This window comes from Homalodisca vitripennis, chromosome 5 (assembly GCF_021130785.1).
Source record: "Homalodisca vitripennis isolate AUS2020 chromosome 5, UT_GWSS_2.1, whole genome shotgun sequence".
NCBI lineage: Eukaryota > Metazoa > Arthropoda > Insecta > Hemiptera > Cicadellidae > Homalodisca > Homalodisca vitripennis.
The window spans coordinates 113,192,023-113,211,485 of record NC_060211.1 but is presented as its reverse complement, the minus strand read 5'-3'; the positions used below and the strand labels follow the sequence as shown (position 1 = coordinate 113,211,485).

Here is a 19,463-nt window from a genome sequence, read left to right as displayed (position 1 = left end):
TTAAAAAATGTTAATTCTTAATTCGCTTGAATGTTATAAATTAAAGGTTCAAATCTCCAACATAAGTGGTTATAAAGTTTATTAACGATCTTTATTTTGTTGTAGTATTTTAATATAATTTTCCTTAAAAATACAAGCATAAGCAATTGGATGTTGGCTAGTTAGTAACAAATCTTCATCATAAAAATCCAAAAATAAATGGGCCAGGAACTAATCTTTCTACCTTGAAAGATTTGTAGCAGCAGATATGAAATAATAATAATGAGACAAAAACCTCACTTCACATTTGGGAATATCAAACATAGATCTGCCTAAATCCCAAATATACGACATCCAGGCTTACAATCTAACCATATCCAAAGACCCTACAAGGAATATATTCTGTAGATTGTGTTTAAAGAAGCATTTTTGTTATCATTAAAACTAAGGATGGGTAAGGATGTCAGAATAAAGACATCTTCACATATGACTGTGTCATTGTATAGAGTAAGCAAAACAATGTTTCACAATCAAGATTTTAGAAACTGGCTAAGATTGGTAGGAATGAGATAAAGTTTCCTAACTAAACACATAAAACCAACTTTTAGTTTACAACTCGTTTGAATATTTCTAACTGTAGTTGAATGTAAAATTTCACATTGTCACATGTTAAAAACGTCATATGATTTTACTCAATTTGTTTACAAATTTTTAATTCTGCAAATTTTTGTTGCCATCGTGGTTAAGACCAATTTAACAATGTTCGTTAACTCTTACACAAATCCAACGTAGTGACATTAATACGTGGATAAAGAATGTATTTATGTGACCGTACATTTCTATAAGTAAGTGACATAGTGATATAAAAATGAGGCTTCATGCAAATGAAATTTCAACTCTGTAGGTCAGTTAATGCTCAGTCAAATTACATAGAGAAAGAAGGAGAGGTCTCAAACCAAGTTTTATATAATAAATGAATTGGAGTGAAAGATGACATAAAACCGAGACATGCTGGAGAGAGACTGACATCACATCAATACTCAGCCTGAGTCAGCGGACTGTCCCATGTCACCAGCTGGAGACAACATCTGGCTTGCCTCAGAAAACAAAGTGTGTGGTGGACAATTTTAGTTTTTATCTAATAAGTTTCATTTACGGTAGAAATGTATTTATTCCTAACACACAATACTCTAAGGGTGTTCATGTTATATAATATTGTGTGTGCAAGTTTTTATCCACTGATATTTTTATAGTGAATAATAATAAAATGTTGAACTTGCAAGCTACATAGTCATAATGAATGGATGATATACCAATATAAGACAAAGCAACAAATGGATCATATGATACATCTGCAACAAAGCAAATATATACAATATAAGGATAGAATATCAATTTGGACCTTTAAGAATCATCTACTAACTCTGGTTAAAATGTTATTGGGTTTTTCTGTTTTATAATAAAAAAATTAACTCACTGAGCGCTACACAGTTACAGGTTACATCTAATACACTATTTGCTATAATCCACAAATGAATTAAACAGTAAAAATTAATTACTATCTTTTAATTTGTAAAACACATAGTACTAATTACTTACAACTCTCAGGAAATGATTGAATGAAATAAAACTAGTACCAAATTTCTGAGCTTAACAATTGATTAACACTTAAATTAGGACAAGCATATTAGTCAAGTGTTATCAAAATTAAGCTCAGGAATTTGGGGGGGGGGGTGGGGGGGGGGGGGGGTGGGGGGGGGGGGGGGTGGGGGGGGGGGGGGGTGGGGGGGGGGGGGGGTGGGGGGGGGGGGGGGTGGGGGGGGCTACAGACATGACTTCATTTACATTAACATAATTTTGTGATAAATAATCAAGAAAAGCCCCTTAAAAATGCAACAATTTAATAAAAAACTTTTGAAGTTTCCGTTTTAAACTATTTAAAAGTTAGAGAATAATTTCTAGATTTGACTTTAATTTGAAAACCATAGTTAAAGTATAAGTAAGTTTTAAAATGATTAAGAATGTTTAAACTCATATAGGATAACAATTCAAAATTATGGAATATGGGATGTTAAAGGTACACAGAGTAGTACATATTCACATGAACTTTATTTTCAACAATCAGCTAAGCATAACTGTTTAATTAATAATAAAATAATTCCATACAAATTTAAAAAGGTGTTTGAAGTTTAATGTGCTGACAAATTAACTTTATGTTAAGTTAAGCATATTTATGTAACAAATAATCCAATTGACTACATAAGCAACAAAATTTTAAATTTCGACCAAGTTCGATATTGTTACAAATTTGATTTCTTTTCAGTTTAGCATAAACATCAAGTGGAATAAGTAACTCAAGAATAGTTACAAAAAAGAGCCAATGAAATCCAAAATTAGCCTTAGACATCTTGATCATTTTCTTTTATCCAACTGTATAATCATATTGTATTAAAAAGCTTTGTACATGAAACTATTTATGATTATAAATCATAGAGATTAAATTGGTACTATATTATATTATATTAAACATTCACAAGTTTTAACTTATTACTGTCACTAGCTCATATAGTTGACAATATGCTAATTTTTGCCTATAGCAGTTCTTCTTCGTTTTTATGATAAGAATAATATGGATTTTGATTCTGGCTCCTGATACCATTTCCAGCTTAATTCTGGAAGATTGATGACCAAGAAGTCTTTTCTGCTCTCATCACTGCATGTCTTTCTAAGTCACTCTTATCGATCTGTTGTTTAGGATCCTACTGATTTTGTTATTTGTTATTGAAGGTTTTTTTTAATTACATTATTTTTTAAGGTGCTTACAAAAGAAAATGTAGATTTCATGTCAGACAATCATTTTTAATTATCGGACCAAAGGTGCATTGTTATTTATGGAATTCAATTGTTATAACACTGATAATATGTCTGCACTTTAATGGTCAATAGCATAGTAATATCAAGCTCTTAACGCTTTCAAAAATTGAGAAACTCCATATTGAAACTTTATAAGCATGATAGTTATGAGCATGAAAGACATTTCTAAAAAGGCAAACTTTGGCTTGGTTGCAATCAGTTAGAAACTATGATTATACACATATTCACTTGAAATGATTTAATGATGTCAAGGTAGTCAATGTCTCATAATCCTGTATTATTTTGCATAGACCCATTGTTTATATATTATTTATAAGTTTATATAATTATGTACTTATAAATAAATATATTTATATTCAAATAATTCTAAATCTTTTAAAATTAGTATGGCGGAAAAAGAATAATCCATTAAAGTTAGCCATTGATTGCACCACCAAAAACATAAATTATCAATTAACCTGTAAATTCTGTCCAAAATATAATATTGGCAAAACTATCACTCCATTAAGAGTAAGAATGACCAATCATATGTTTGATGTTGTACATCAAAATTCTGAGAGACCATTGTGTTTACTTGTGATTCTACACAATCAAAATAAACTAGAAAATTGCTTCAACTTAAAAAGAGTCTACCATAAAGAGACAAATCTCAACCTTAGTTTAATTGAAGAAATATTGAAATCGCACATCAATTAATTTTGAAATCGGCCATCCATATGGGTTAAACTTTAGATAATTCTCTTTTCCTTTTAAATAAAATTTTATTTCTATGTTAAAATTTATAAATATTCTACACACAGCTGATTGGAAACTTGTTTATGCTTTTTATTGTACAAATTATTTTTTGGTTAGATTATTATTGGTTGGAGTTTTGTTAGTTTAATTAGTGGTTTTCTGATTATAGCTTCTGGGAATCCAGACAAATATAAAAAACATGAACATAGATTTTCCTGTTTTTCTTCAATTTCGACGTACTTGCAAGTGTATGTATATTTTTATATCTATCTCAAATATTAATTTTTACTTATACAGGTTTATGGTTTCCATTTTATAAAAATTCCAATAAACACTTAAATCAAATAAAATGTTCTATACCATATGTTGAATGTTGAAACCATAAAATAATATGTTGATATGTTAATATGGGTGTTAGTTCTGTGTCCAGGGAATAAATGATTCCATTTATTAGTGTTCACTTTTGTCTATAAATCGTTTGCTGATAAAATGTAACCTTCCTGCTTTATTTAACTTATTGGAATTTTTATATCAGAATTTTCACAATTTATTGTATTGTGTGTTTCAGAGAATATATACAGGCATGGTGTTCAGAGATGGGGAAAGCTGTTTAGAGTTAATGTAGGCATATTTCAATTAAAGAGGTTTAATAGTTTTTTATATCAGAATGTTAACATTTGTATTCTGTGTTTTAGGGAGTATATATAGACGTGGTGCTCGGAGATGGAGAAAGCTGTATAGAGTTAACGGACACATATTTCAAGCAAAGAGGTTTAATAGGGTGAGTTACAAATTATTTTCATATATAGCTATATGACACTCTCCATATTTTATGACACGCAGTCTATGAAAAACTAATAACAAAAAAGGATTTTGTGAGACTGAGGAAGAGGCACTTTGTATTCTTAAAGGGCCAGATACTAGCCAGTCTTACCTGATTGCACCTTCTAGTTGTTGTGAACTGTTGACTGTTACAATTCAGCCTGATTATAGAGTATTCTAATGTAAAACAATAAAAGCAGCAGTTGCTTGTTATGGCAACTTCCAAGGATCACTTAGAGCAGTTTACCCTGTTATACATAAGAGAAATAACCATCAGCTGCCTTTCAGGGAATTTACATCAATCCACCAACCGCTCCTTCCCTAAATTCACCCTTACTCCATTTTTCATTTCTCTTTAAATAATGGTTGACATAAATACCTGAACTCCTAAAGGGTTTTTACTCCTGTGATCCGTTCGGAAGTCTATTGAGGAAAAGCAAATCCGTATGAACAAAACTTAATGTTAAGGAAGGTTTTAAGCATATTCAGATTCTCTAGGATTTGTGTTTGACTGTAAGAGTGAAGATGGCTACCCTACTAGTTCAACTAACCAATCAGAAACCTTGCACATGATAAAACAATAATGACCATATATATATATGTTAAAACATCAACTGTACAGCTGGCATTTAAGTTCACTTTAAGATCTAAGCTGCCCTGCCACTCATCTAAGGCTCCATATTTAACATGGGGCTGAAATTTAAAACTGCATCATAAATAGAAACTCGTCTCAAATCTGTTGCCACTTCAGAAACTTGAAATTTAGCGTTTCAATGCTGATGAATTATTATAAATGTGATTATCTGTTAATATTTATATTCTGTTTAGTTTTTTTCCTTAAGAAACTATATCTTAATAATGTCCAATGCTGGTTATTCAAACATTTGTTAAAAGTTCAACCGAAAGGTCACTGTTACAAACGTTAACAGAAAGTCCTGGTCTCACAGACCGGGTAGTTGGATTTTTGTTATAAAATACGATTTTAACCTAAAGTATTAAAAAAGAGGCCCTATAATTTAAGTATTTATTGTTTATATATTTATAGAATTATGAATATGTGTAAATATGAGATATATAAACATTCAAACTGTTTATGTAAAAAGAAATTCTGTAAAAAAATAATTTATTTTAAAAACAATTGTAAAGTTTTAACTGTGGTAAAAAAATCATACAATACAGTAATTATTAAAATATTTAATAAACCATAAATAGTTTCAATTACAAATTGTGGGCACCAAACTAAATTAGTAAATATTTACATCAAAAATACATATTCATAGATTTTATTAAAGACTTAAAAATCACAATTAATTGAAGTTCAAAACAAAGTACAGTAATGTAAAAAAAAATTAAAAAGTAGGAAACTGTTTGAAACAATCACAGTTATAAACATTTTGAATACAAGAAAATACATAAAACTATGGAGCACAATCAAAACTGAAACACATTCTCTTGAGCAGCTCACACACTTTGCGACTGCACTCAAGGCAGATTGCCTCCTAGCACTTGGTGCACACTTAAAAAGATTTCTGTTTTTTATCCCAAGGACACTTGCTGCAGGTTTTTCTTTTACTCATTTTGTCACTTGGTGCGTCCTCATTGGAGAGCTCTTGTTCATCTTCTTTTAGTGCCTTCTTGATGATGCATTTAATGATTTTCGGCAAGCTGGAAGCTAAGAGATGTTTTCTCATGCGGGGTACCATTAGATCAAGTGCCAGTTTGTTTATAAACTGAAACCGAGTCACTGTTGGAGAGTTTCTGTAGCTGAGGTACATGATATAGGAGTTTACTGTAGACATGTTTACCATCCTGTAGAAAACAGCAAAAGGACACCTCCTTGTTCTCTTGTTGGACTTGTACACTGCACATTTCATATCTATAAGATCAACGCCGCATTTCGTCTCATTATAGAAACAAACAATTTCTGACTTGCTTTTCTGACCAACCATTTCTGCGCTGTGGTGCATACTAGAAATAAGTATCACAACTCGATTTATTTTTGGAACAAAAGATACAAGGGTCATGTTTCCATTGAATCCATGGTATGTGGAGCGTGGACAATGTTTAGTGTCAGGTAGAAATTCCTCCGGGATTATCAGTTTGTCCTTCCGCATTATTCCAACATGTTAGGCCATCCCTTAGCAAGTTCATCAACTGCTTCAATAGAAGAAAAGTAGTTAGCTGTTATATTCTTGTTAGTGTTTTCAACAGGCTTACAAGCCTGACCAAACTTTGTGTTGGTTTCATGAGGAAATTCTGTTCTTCATTGGAAAGACTCTGCCCATCAGACCCTACACCATTGTAAATGTATGCGTTGTACAGAAATTATGATTTAGTATCTCAAAGATACATCACTTTGATCCCATATTTCTTGGGTTTCTTCGGCATGTACACCTTGAAGGAACACCTTTCTGAAAGGCACAAGCATCTCGTCAATTGTCAGATATTTTGACGCTTAGTAGGTTCCCTGTGAGTTGCTTATAGATAAATAGAGCGCCCTATTAAATCTTAGAAAACATGGACGCCATTTGTTCTAATGTTAGACAATAGTACTTCAGAATGTTAGACAATAGTAATCAAGCCAATATAGGTGTTGATTTCAATCCCATCTGTGTTGTGATAGTTACTCTTTTCTGTATTGGAGCCTAGATTTTCTCTTACTTACGAAAATTAACATTTATATATTCCACTATGATACTTATCATATTGGTGTCGAACAACAGATTCCAAACGGATACTCTTATCAGGTTGGATTCCCAAAGCTATTGATACCAAAGCAGTTAGGCCAAGCAAACCCCAATCACATTATGTACTGGTGTTCTAACAGCTGTAGGCAGTTCTTCAGTAGTCTGGGGGTAAGGTGGGCTTAATTCTTTTTTGTGCAACCTGCCAAATACGTACTTCGGTAACAAACGTTTAGGAACCTTGATTCTAATTAGGATTATTTTCTTCAGTATCAGGCAAATTTTGGGGACTCTCAACTACTTGTTGAGGTTCAATCACTACAGCATTAGATACGTTGGGTTGACGCTCACCTAGTACAGGTGCCAGATTATCCTCAATTTCTAAAGAAGACTCTTCACTCTCACTATCAGGTCTGTCATTCGGCAAAACAAAGTCAGGATAGGCATCAGAGTCATCTACCACTTCACCTTCACTGTCACTGTCACACTCAAGCATGTTTCTTATGCAGTCCATAAATTCAGTCACACTAATCCTAACTGTTTTTTGCTGGTTTTTTTTACACCTTGGAGCTCTAGAGGTCATTGTTAAAATATCAATGAAACCACTTAAATATTTTTAAAATATAAAACATAAGTTTGAACATGTTACGAGACCCAATAATGTAAAGCACGAAAGTCTCAGCCTGTCAAGCACCAATTCAATAACGATAACCAATAACCAAAAGCCTTCGGTCAGTGAGACCGCATGACCTTCGATTACTGATGTGTAACAAACCACTGCACACAGCAAACTGTGCAGGAAATAGATTTAATTGATAGTAAGGGGGAGGGAGGAAGGTACTGAAAATCACAGATGGCCTGGCCAGTTAGGCTTGTCAACTCACACAGCAAAATTTACCGTGGTGTGTGTGACACCAGGCTTTTGGTTAAAGTGTTAATTATATTTGATGTGGTTGATAGGGAAACACACACAAAAAAGGAAACTTCATTGACTAGCTGAGAAAATATTTTGGTAAGTGGAACTCCAGACACAGAAATAGAGGTGGTCAGCAGAATAATGTACACTCATTTAATATAAGTGTTAGTAAAATAATGGGTCCTATATTTGGCCCCATCATTTATGTGGCTTCTTTATTTATCAGAAATCGTGTGAAAAACTATACACTATATCTATAGAAGAACAAATGTATATTTACGATACAACACAGAGTACCACAGAAACACAAATAGTAGATAGGGTAAGAGTGACCAGGAGTCATTATGGCAGAGTGGTTGGCAGATCTTTAGGAAGGTGAAGGACAGAATGGTGTAGTTTAGGGAAGAGGGAAGAATGATAGTCACCTCAGGCCAATTATTCATATCTCTTTTTATAGACTTCAAGGTCATTGTATTTTTTAAATTTTATTGGATTATGTATTTTTTTTAATTTTCTAATTAATTTTTAGGTCACATTAATTTTTAGTTTGTTTAAATAATTCTAACACATAAGGGACAGGACTCGTGAACATTTTTCTTACTCATAATGTTTTCTTCGTTCTGTACAAGTCCAGATTTAACTTGAGTTGTATTTTAGCTTATCTTTGCTAGAGGATAAACTGTCAAACAAAGATTAAGCAATTTGTCTTTAACAGGTTATTGATGATTAGATTGAAGTATTAGATACCAACTCATGTATGTCTTCTTTCAATAAACTTAAAATAGCCTCTCAAAAAATTTCCTATCCCTAACTATATTCACACTCAGAAAAAGGGAGTTGCTTTTGGACTTCTACCTCCATCGTTTAAGTAGATGGAGGTAAAAGTGGTATTTATGGAGATTAAGTATTATCATTTTATAATTAAAATTATATCATTATGAAATTCACTTAGTTTATTCTCCATGAGAGAATTGAACAAGTGTCATACATGTTTCTCAACCACATTTTCAGTTAAAATTGAGTAGAACCCATGGGTTTTTCCTATAATTCTTCCATAAAGGAATTGCAAAAATGGGAGAAAAACAAACATCATTGCCATCTTGATAATCAATTTTACCCTCTAGTTTTTATTTTTATTATTTTGTTATATATTTTTGACCTACAACTCTTTTGATATTAACTTTGACTTTGTTGTGTTTATCTCCATGAGTTGAATTTAACTTTTTGGGATGTTTTTAATTTTTTCACTATTTTACACCTGAAGAAGAGAAGAGATTCCAGTCCTCGAAATGTTACATTTCTTTTAACGAAGGCAAATTTTCTTAATCCTGTTATCTCTTCAAGTCATTTATCATTAGTTTTAAACAAAGAATTAATCAGTGGATTGGAACAAGAGTGTGGTGATGGGCAGGTTCCGACAGAAAACTGAATTATATCGGTCATATATAACCAAAATAAGTTTTCTGGAAGAGGCGAGCTATGTAAGGTCCTTTCATAATGTATGATTATGAATCAATTTCTGTAGTTTACTTTTCTATGTCAAGTAGTAGGTGTCCTGATGTATGTGGTGTATTTATCATAAAATTTATTTTTCATATTGTTTTCATCAAGCTGTGCTATTTTTTCCTTCAATTCAGAAAGTGTATAAGGTGTTTTCTATTTATAATCTGCTAGAATTCTGTATTAGACTCTGATTCCTGAACATGTTTGTACTAGCTTTGTATACTTCACATTCAAAGTATACAAGGATGACAGTGACAGTCGCGACAAGAATGCATCAGTAGTGAGAAAAGCAGAGTGAATTGGTTTCTCTTTGGCTCATTTCAGTTAAAGACAATAACTTAGTAGACACATTACTGAAGGTTCGCATGGAGCCAATGTGATGTGCACGCTGCCATATCTACAATGATAATGTGTGCAGTTCCACTGCACTGTTTAGTTTGAGTCAATTGAACTGTTGAACTCAACTCTTATGAGTGAGTGAGTGAATGTGCATCTGTATTATCATGATCTTTTCACCACCACCCACGATTCATGATTTGTCTAGCAGTATTGCAGGTGAGCTATGAGGTGCTGCTTGTGTAAGGACAATGTTCAAAAATTGTGTTTATTGTGACTAAACTATTCAATCAGTCTTTTACATAAACTTTTCAGACTTTCAGTACAGTGATTACAAACCTACAAGTTTGAGACATCGTCATTATGTATCCAAAACCAGAATGTTTTGTGTTTTAGCTCTATTTTATGACTCACCATAAAGTACTGTATCAAGGTCAGTGGAATATTGGAATTAGTTGTCTTATCTATTCTGTTATAAAATAAATTTTTAACTGTGAACAATACAAAACAAGTGATGGTTTTTAAAATAGTGTTTATAAAGTTAGTAATTTCTTATTATTGTAAAAGGAGACTAAATTTTTTTTAATAAGAAATGTATATATGGCATTTCCCTGCCTCTAATGAAAAAGGTCAAGTATTTTCCAGTTTTTAAGTTTGTACTTTGGTCTTATACACTGCCCTTTTTTGTCTTTGTTTCTTGATTTTTTACTTTGGTTAAAATTTAGATAAAATTATCTGTAGTTAATATTATGTAATTAACGGGGGAAATCTACCCTTCTATTGTGGAATCAAGACACCTGAACAGAAAAATTCAACATAAAAAATAATAAAAGGAATAAATAAATTTATAAAAAGAATGTACTCAGAATAGTACTCCAAATGTACAAACTGTCTGGTGATCTGTTTGAGATTTATTTTTTGTGTCAAGGCAAACAAAACATATAGTATGAATGTGGATTTGAAATTATTAGTTTACCGTCTGCTTGTCTTTATGTGTTTTTCAGATATTATTTTTTCTTTATTAAGCAATAAAGATAAAGTATTAAAGTTTCACACATTTATTGATTTTTCAGCCTCAAATTATGAAACAATGTGGCAATAGATTATCACGTTTAAAGGTGGTGGAACGGTTTAAATTTTTAAACTTAACATAAAACTTATAAGATTGTGAAAATTATCAAAGATTAATAGAAGTTGTTGAATTTAATTTGAAACGTTTTGACATCAAGAACATAATGGTCAGTCAGTAAATAATCTAGATGTTAGATTTTAACTCTATACGTTTGTAATGCACGGTCAAAGATGTCATAAACAGGTAAAAAAACTGTGCCACTCTCTAAATTCTGTTAAAATTAATAATATCTAAAGTTTACTAACTTCTCTTAAGTGATAACAAAATATCTGGAAATTGTATAAATACTGTCTTGATTTCCTCCTTCTCAAAAGCTTGGCCATATATCTAATCAAAAATCTTGCCTTCTTCTTCAACGAGCTGGAAATTCTACTGAACACATTGAATTTAAGACAACTTTTATCATAATAAGTTGAATAAAACAGTCTATAAATTGAAATTTTAAATTCAATGTATTCTAAACAATAAATAATGGATGATTATTTTATGTTTTAATCACTTATAAAATCTCAATCAAAACATTACCTCTCTGTGTTCACATTTGCAATGGAAACTGTACATTTGATCAAGTGGTAGTGTCCAGTTCTGTACAAAAGTGGTTGTATCAGTTGGCACTATTTATATTATAGACAGAGCAATAGAAGTAGCAATTGGATGGCTATTATGATCTTATCAGAGTCTCAAATTGTTTGTGTCTACAGTGTAATGAAGTAATGGTGGTTAAACCAGTGAGTGAGGATGTGTCCATCTTCTGACCATAGTCCACAGAGTTGTATAACTTGTTACATGTGTGTCAACACAACAGTGTGAGTTTGGGTGTGTGACATACGTTGTGGATGCCTTCTTATAATAATTAATTATGGATAACTCATCAAGATGTATGTATTGTGTAAAGCTGAAGGTGGATTTGATTAAGGTAATACACAAGTTTCATGGGTTTTGTAATGTTTATATATAAAGCATTCTAATTTTTATAAGAATAAAGTGATAAGGTTTAATATTTGAAGATCCATCATGAAATATATCCATTCTCCCCCCCCCTTCTTGCCAATAAGAGAAATAGAGGGAAGATCTCTTTTATTTTGCTCCCATTTCACTGAAACGTTTTTTAAAGCTACTGTATGTTTAGAAACTGTCCCTTTATAAATCTTTCAGTTTAAAAACCTAATAGAAATACAAGTATTATGATTAACATTAAAAATACTTTATTCATCTAAATGTAAAGTTGTGACTTTAACAGTGGACTAGTAGGTTTCTGTATTTATGTATTAAGGCATTATTTTATTTTTTAAATAAATAAATTTTTTAAACTTTTTATATAGTATTTTAATTATTTTATTCACAACATTCACTTTATGCTAAATAGCAGTACCGGTATTACAAATCTTATTTTTTTAAATATCAGATTTTATGAACACATAAGATTTTATTATTAGTAAATGCTCGTAGGAGAGTTACAAGTTATCTTCTAGTAACAACCAATACTGTGGCTGGGGTGGGGAGTGGGAATCTAGACCGGTTGAATGCTTTTGAATCTTTTTCAAGACTTTATGTGTATATAAGTGCGTGTCTAGATGCGTTGGTTTTCTTTGAAATTGCCATACATTTTCCTTTTTGAGTTGTTTTCAATGAGTTTGTTAGTTAAATATGAAATTCTTCTGCCCCATCTAGATGTTTATCAACAAAATGTTCTAATCTTGCTTTAAAGCTTTGACTTTAGTTTGACAATTTAAATCTCAGAAATTGTGAGGTTTCAAAATTTTGCAACCATTAATGTTAGATAATTTAGAAATGTTTCTTCTAAAGATCTCTGATCACAAGATTTCAATCTTCTGTTTTAAAAATTATGCTTATACAATACTATAGTAAATACTGAAATATACATAGGCATTTTGTCATCACAGAAACTAAGATTTCACCTTAAATGTTGCATCAGCACCTACTAAATCATAGACTATACTGTACCCATGAAGAGCTCCATATCCATTCTTCTTTTCTGTAAGTCTTCATTTAGAAAATTGTTCACTCTTTGATCCTGACCAACCAGTCATTAAACTTAATAAGCATTATTAATAACCAAACTGATCTCTTGGGTCTTATCTTACATTAAAGTTTTAAATGAGGATCATATGTAGATATTCTGGTGAATGGAATATTAAAATATTCTCTTTATGTAATAAGAATTAAATGTGTCAATGACATGCCAGTGTAGTGGACATGGCAGTTATCACAAGATAACCGAGTCAAGCAACACTATCATAGCTGTTGCTTAGATGGTGACCGCTGAGCGAATCCGTCCTTGCAAGCAATCCACCTGCCCAGCCATTAGTGTTGCTTCGGAAATCACCTTTAAGCTGTTGGTCCGTAGGTTAAGTGTCAGAGAGTGGTCCTTAGCCCTAACTTCACCTGGTGAAATAAGTCATTCTTTATCTCATATGAGCAGCAGATGGCATTCTTTGCTCAGTGCAGATGTACATCAGAGAGTTTGGTGCTATTCTAGGATGGCACATCTACTACTAAATTAAATTAAATACTCAGCTGTAAAATTCTTAAGTCTAAGAGTTGAGACAGGTTGAGTAGAATAATTTAAAACTCTCAAAATGAAAACAGTAATGTTAATTTATATACTGGTATCATGTTCTTTATAGATAAATAAAGACTTCCAAAAGAATAAACACTCATGACACACAGTCATCGAGAATTTCTATTGCAAGGGGTGGGAAGACTCTGCATGAGAAAAAAAACCATTATTTACTGTAGCTAAACTCTACAATTATCTCCCTACAGTCTTCAAGCTACTGATAGGTGAATCAGTGGAACACAGATTGAATATCTGGTTACCAGACAAACTATACAAGTTTTATACTATGAAGTGGTTGCCTATAATGGCTTTGTTTTACTGTGGGTAAATCAGTGTAAATTGAGGAATAATAGCTAGTAGTTACATGTTTACTAGTTTGATCACTTCTGCAATTCTAAGCTGCAATAAAAATACTTTATTTAGTTTAAGAGTGTTAAGCTTAAGCTTTGAAACATAAAAAAGTGGAGCTTTGACGAGTGGTTATTGTTTTCAGAGAGCGTTCTGTGCCTTCTGCCAAGACCGCATCTGGGGCCTTGGACGTCAAGGGTTCAAGTGTATTCAGTGCAAGCTATTGGTCCATAAAAAGTGCCATAAACTTGTACAGAAGCCGTGCAGCAACGAAGCTGTCGAACCTATTGTTAGGGATGAGCCCAATGGTGACACCCCAACTATTTGTAAGTAGAATTTATTTTATCAAAGTAGACATCACAAACGTATAAATCCATTTAAACATTGTTTTAAACAATGTCCATATTTTTATAAAATTGTAGTTCATTAATTAATGTCTTCACAGAAAATATTCTGCATTAGAATCAATAATAGACATTTATTAATTATAAAAACACGTTGTTGGTCACAGTTTAGAAATTGTAGATTCTTGGAGCAATTGGAAAATTCTTTAAATATTACTAAATGTTAATAAAAGTAGTGTTTTTATTAACATTTAGTAATATTTACAGTTTAGAAAGTTTTTGACATTAGGATGAATGAACACATATTGGTTGAAAGTTTAATAATGGAAAGGTAGACATTATGACAAAGTATTGTCGTGAGGTTTATGTGGCCATGTGTCGCAGCATCCAAGTTGTCAAGGCTATAAACCAGCTGCTGTAGACATTGTTAAGGTACCAACTAACATTTATGACATCTTTGTCAGTGTTCCAGTGTTGCCATGGCAGTTGTTTACGTGTGCCTTTGATAACTTAATTACATCACACAAAATCTTATATAACTGTTAATTGTGGTTGATGTTTCTTTAAAGAGTTGTATAAAACAATTTTAGAGTTAAAGCACAATGAGCAAAGATTTAATTAAACTAAACATACTGATTCTAAGATGTCGTTATTATTTGATTCTATTTATAAAAACACAATGGTTATAAGACTATTTGTTGCATTTTTATCCAATGTTTTGGATCAGTTTATACTCGATTTCACATTCACTATACAGTATGGAGCGTCCATAAGCCATGTTGTCCAAATAGCAGTTTCAGTGATACTAGTCATACTGAAAACATAGACCACTTTCCTTTACACTGAATTAAATGTTGTAAGTAACTAATTAATAAATAAATAAATTAATTAATTAATGAATAATTAAATAAACTTCAGGCATGTGAAAGTAATAAATTTGAAGTATTGAGTAAAATATACTAAAGTGCCCAGTCACGTGAGTTGCGAGGACAGTTGGCGCAACCCACATGCCATTAAACATGGTATTCCCAGTGAAAATATTAACATGACTCTCCCATTAGACCTGTACAGCACGGTGACCGTGGAATCGAGTGTAGGATTTATCTTGGCTCTTGGTGAACAAACACAATGTAACATTGCAATAGAATCCAGCAAATATAGAGTAAGCGGTGTTTGCGTGACCAGAACCGGCTAAAGTTCATTCACACAAGATACTACTCTATGTTGGCAGAAATACACACAGTCCATCCCCATACCATGCCACATCATCACACTCAGTGACCAGTGTCACAAGCACAGTACATACCACCTTATGTATTTGTGTACAATTAATGTTTACAACTCAAAGTGATTAAAATGAATAAACTAGCAATAAGTTATAAATGAATCAGTTACAGAAGTCAGTACAAACTGGAGTATGATTTTCATATAGTAGTCTCAAAGTGGTGCGGTTAACGCCATTTGTAACTGAGAGACAGTCCCTGTATTCGTGCTCTTGTTATATTATAAGGTTTTTTTCTGTGTACAATATTAAAAGGCTCATTGTTATCTTTGTATAAATAAAATTTTATAACAGGGGTTAATCTGTCTTATTTTAAAATACTACCATAAAAGTATTGATACCATAGGATCAGTTTCTAAATTATATTTTAGGTTTTTGGGTTTAAATCATTCATCAAGTGTAACTAAAACATAACTTTTAGTTAGATTACTATACTGTGGCTGTCTCATTTTTCTATACAAGTTCTCTAGTATCAGTTGAAAATACGAGTATAGATGTAAGGGTTCTGGGATACTTCAATTCCTCCTCCAGGAGTTATCAATTAAAAATAGCTTTCATACAAGACACTCAAGTGTATGATTCAGTAATTAGATCCACTGCCATCGTTAATAATTTGTATTTTTTGTGTTGGCTTCAGCAAAATACTATATTTTATATTTAGTAGACCGATAATGTTTATTTTAATATGCTTTAAAAAGTGTGATTACAAATGTATCTAAATTTATTTATTTCTTCTTAATTTATTTTAAAATTAGTCAAAAATATTTAAGTGTACAAAGCTTTTATTTAAAATATAACACATCAATTTTTAAAATATATGGGAAACAAATTTACAGGTAGTATTCATTACTTTAAAGAAACTAAAATAGGATAGAGATGAGAATGGATTATGCAAGAAAATTTCATCCAACTCATTAGAAGCTAATATGGAATCTGAAATAAAGATTATAATGAAAGTATTTTAAAACTACTTAACAATTACAAATTTGGTAGGTTTTATTGGTAATTTTAAGATATAATTGTAGAAAATCTAACATTTCCTTGGTGACAGGTACACCTACATCTGAACTGTTACCTGAGCTGAAAGATTTTCCTGATCCCCCGATTGATCTTTCACCAGATTCCGTCCCTATCGAAGATCATACAAAACCAAGTAAGTAGATGTAACAACACTGTCCAAATGTGATAGTCATCAAAAGACTTTATTTTCAGACTTAGTTAAGCATTATACTTTTCCACTCTATTTTTAACAGGTTAAATTTATTTGTTTTTCTGAACCACCCGCCCATATCTAATCAGTGTCTATATGGTTTGCTTGTTACCAACAATCTTGCATACAGTCTGTAGTAGCCAACCATTCATATTTGTTCTCTTGTGTAATCAATGATCTAAATTACGTAACAAGTTACATGAACAGTAGTTGTTTAAGTTTTTACTTTTATTAACATTACATGGTATTATAAACTATGTAAACATGCAAATTAAGTTCCTTAAATTTCATTTCACGTGTATTACAAACCAATCCAAAGTATGATTAAAATTGTATGTTGGTATATGTATATATATATATATATATATATATATATATATATATATATATATATAATATTCAATGAAAACAATTTAGAAATGTCAAAATATGTTCACCTCTATATTCGTTTCATACCTAACTTCAAGTGTAGAAAGTAATTCATCTAATAATAAATTTGATCCAAAATTCTAATTTGGTCTCAGGAATATAAATTTTATATGTCATAAAAATAACTTACTTATCTCGCGATAATGTAATAGATTTTTAGACTCTTTAACCGCCTATGAGTCCATGTGCACAGCCCCATCGAAGCGCTGAACGTAGAAACAGACATAGGGAAATAATGTTGAGTTCGGCCCCGTGGAAGTTTGGAATGAGAATTATTGATAATGGATTATTTAAAAGATAACAGGATTTCGGACATTTACCATAATTATGTGTTTACATATAACGATGATAAATTTCAGAAATCTTGTTATGCATTCACAAAAGAAATTGGCTCCCAAGATGACGTTTTAACTCTAGAAAAAGGTGGAAAGTTACACAAGAATAGCTGCACAAATTTCATCATTTTTTTGCTTTGTGTGATCTTAGAGTGTGGAACAGCACTGATGACATCAACTTCAAGAGAGAATATTGATCTACCGCTGTGCTCATCATCATTAATATTTCTCTTCCTTCAGTAAACAGAGCATGCTAATGAAAAACCATTTAAATTAACACAACACTGTATAACAACAAATCTTACAATACATTTATTCTGCAGTTGACAAAAGCAAATTACACTGTAAATCCACAACTAGATTCAACAATAAGTGGAGTCTCCATTCTGATTGGCTTACACAGGTCTAGTGGGTTTATGGTTCAAGATCAAGGGACCATTATCAGTTATATCAGAATACCTAACATTCACACAACACAAACTCTCAATACTAACACTAATACCAATACGGTATCAACCATTACTGTCATAAAGCCACCCTCTCTGTCAGGCCTAGAACTAGTCAAACACTTCTTCTGAATTATATGGTCAGAAAGCAAAATGATTGCTTCATAACCGCTTTATTTGAAATTAACAAACATTTAATGATTGTTGATGCCAAACCAACTAGAGATAGAAAAAACAAATTAATAAAGTATATTGTTCCTTTACTTGTACTACATTAATTTAAACAGAACCTACTTAAGTGAGATGTTATTATTTTCAAATGGTTTGATATTATATACCTGTATTAGAATACTCCTGTATAGTGTGAGAATATAAAAACAATATATATTAATTAAGTTTGACATTTTTTCCCCTATCAATAAATCTAAAACTAAAAAGAAACTGAAATAAGAAGAAATAAGAAAGAATTGTTGTTTTAATACTAAACAGTTCACTAAATATTGATTTCCACTTGAATTTGGTTACCATCTCAATAAACAGAAGTTAGGTCTGTTAAGTTTCTTCCCTTCTAATATGACAAATAAAATCCAATGGTTGTATTGGTTTTTGTGTGTATTTTCATTAAGTATTTTCCTGGATTTTAGGTGACGACTCTCTGGAGCCTGGCTCACAAAGACAGTATTCGTTAGCTGACTTTGAGCTGATCAGAGTCATAGGAAGAGGCTCATATGCAAAGGTGCTCATGGTAGAACTGAAGAAAACAAGAAGAATATATGCTATGAAAGTGATTAAGAAAGCTTTAGTTACCGACGATGAGGTAAGTAACCTGTAACATCTAATGTTTAAAATTGAGAAAATCAGCATTTCATTTTGAAAATATATTTTCAAAGGTTTTCCTACAGAATTGATTGCCCTATTTCACTTCAAATCTCAGATTTAAGCAACAAACCTAAACTTTAGTATATAAATGAATATTAAATTATTAAAAAAATATCAAATACACACAGAAAGATACATATTGATTGAGTTGTAAAAACCTAAAACCATCCCTCAAGTCTCACGTAATAGTCTCCCCCTGCCATAAGTAATAAGGTCAATAAACCCATCAGGTTTTAGCCTGTAAAACCTTTCCTAACCAATGTTTTGTACTCAATTCCTCTCTATTAACACCAAACTCAGTACACTTGGTTATACACTGGAACACCACAGCTAGTCTAGCAAACCAACCCAACCCAATGTTTTACTCTCACCTTTTCAGTTATAAACACCAAGGTCAATAAGCTCATCAGGTTTTCTCCTTTTTTACAACTATCTATCAGCAATCCTAAAGCAATATATACCCTATTCCTCTCTGTTAGAACCAAGTTCAGTGATTCTGATTCACCACACCCATCTCATGGAACACTACAGTTAGAGTCTAGCATTCCATTGTAACCCAACATTGTACTCCCTTCCTTCTCATAATTTTTACAGTAGATAAACCGGCCCTTTGTTCTTTCGAAACATC

At 31.8% G+C, this 19,463-nt stretch overlaps 2 protein-coding genes across 4 annotated transcripts in view; one reads left to right on the top strand and one right to left on the bottom strand.

Moving 5' to 3' along the window:
- LOC124362732 overlaps positions 1 to 19,463 on the bottom strand; it is a 133,942-nt gene that overhangs the window by 9,553 nt on the left and 104,926 nt on the right. The window lies entirely within an intron of this gene.
- Positions 4,241 to 19,463, top strand: part of LOC124362731 (atypical protein kinase C) — a 42,257-nt gene continuing 27,034 nt past the window's right edge. For 2 of the 3 annotated variants that reach the window (XM_046817465.1, XM_046817466.1), the window contains exons 1-4: positions 4,241 to 4,369; positions 14,056 to 14,236; positions 16,588 to 16,689; positions 18,601 to 18,773. In XM_046817465.1, the coding sequence (XP_046673421.1) occupies positions 4,256 to 4,369; positions 14,056 to 14,236; positions 16,588 to 16,689; positions 18,601 to 18,773 (570 nt within the window). In that variant the 5' untranslated portion in view covers positions 4,241 to 4,255. Of the gene's footprint in view, positions 4,370 to 11,741; positions 11,898 to 14,055; positions 14,237 to 16,587; positions 16,690 to 18,600; positions 18,774 to 19,463 lie in introns of those variants that run through there. The other variant, XM_046817467.1, reaches the window with a different exon arrangement.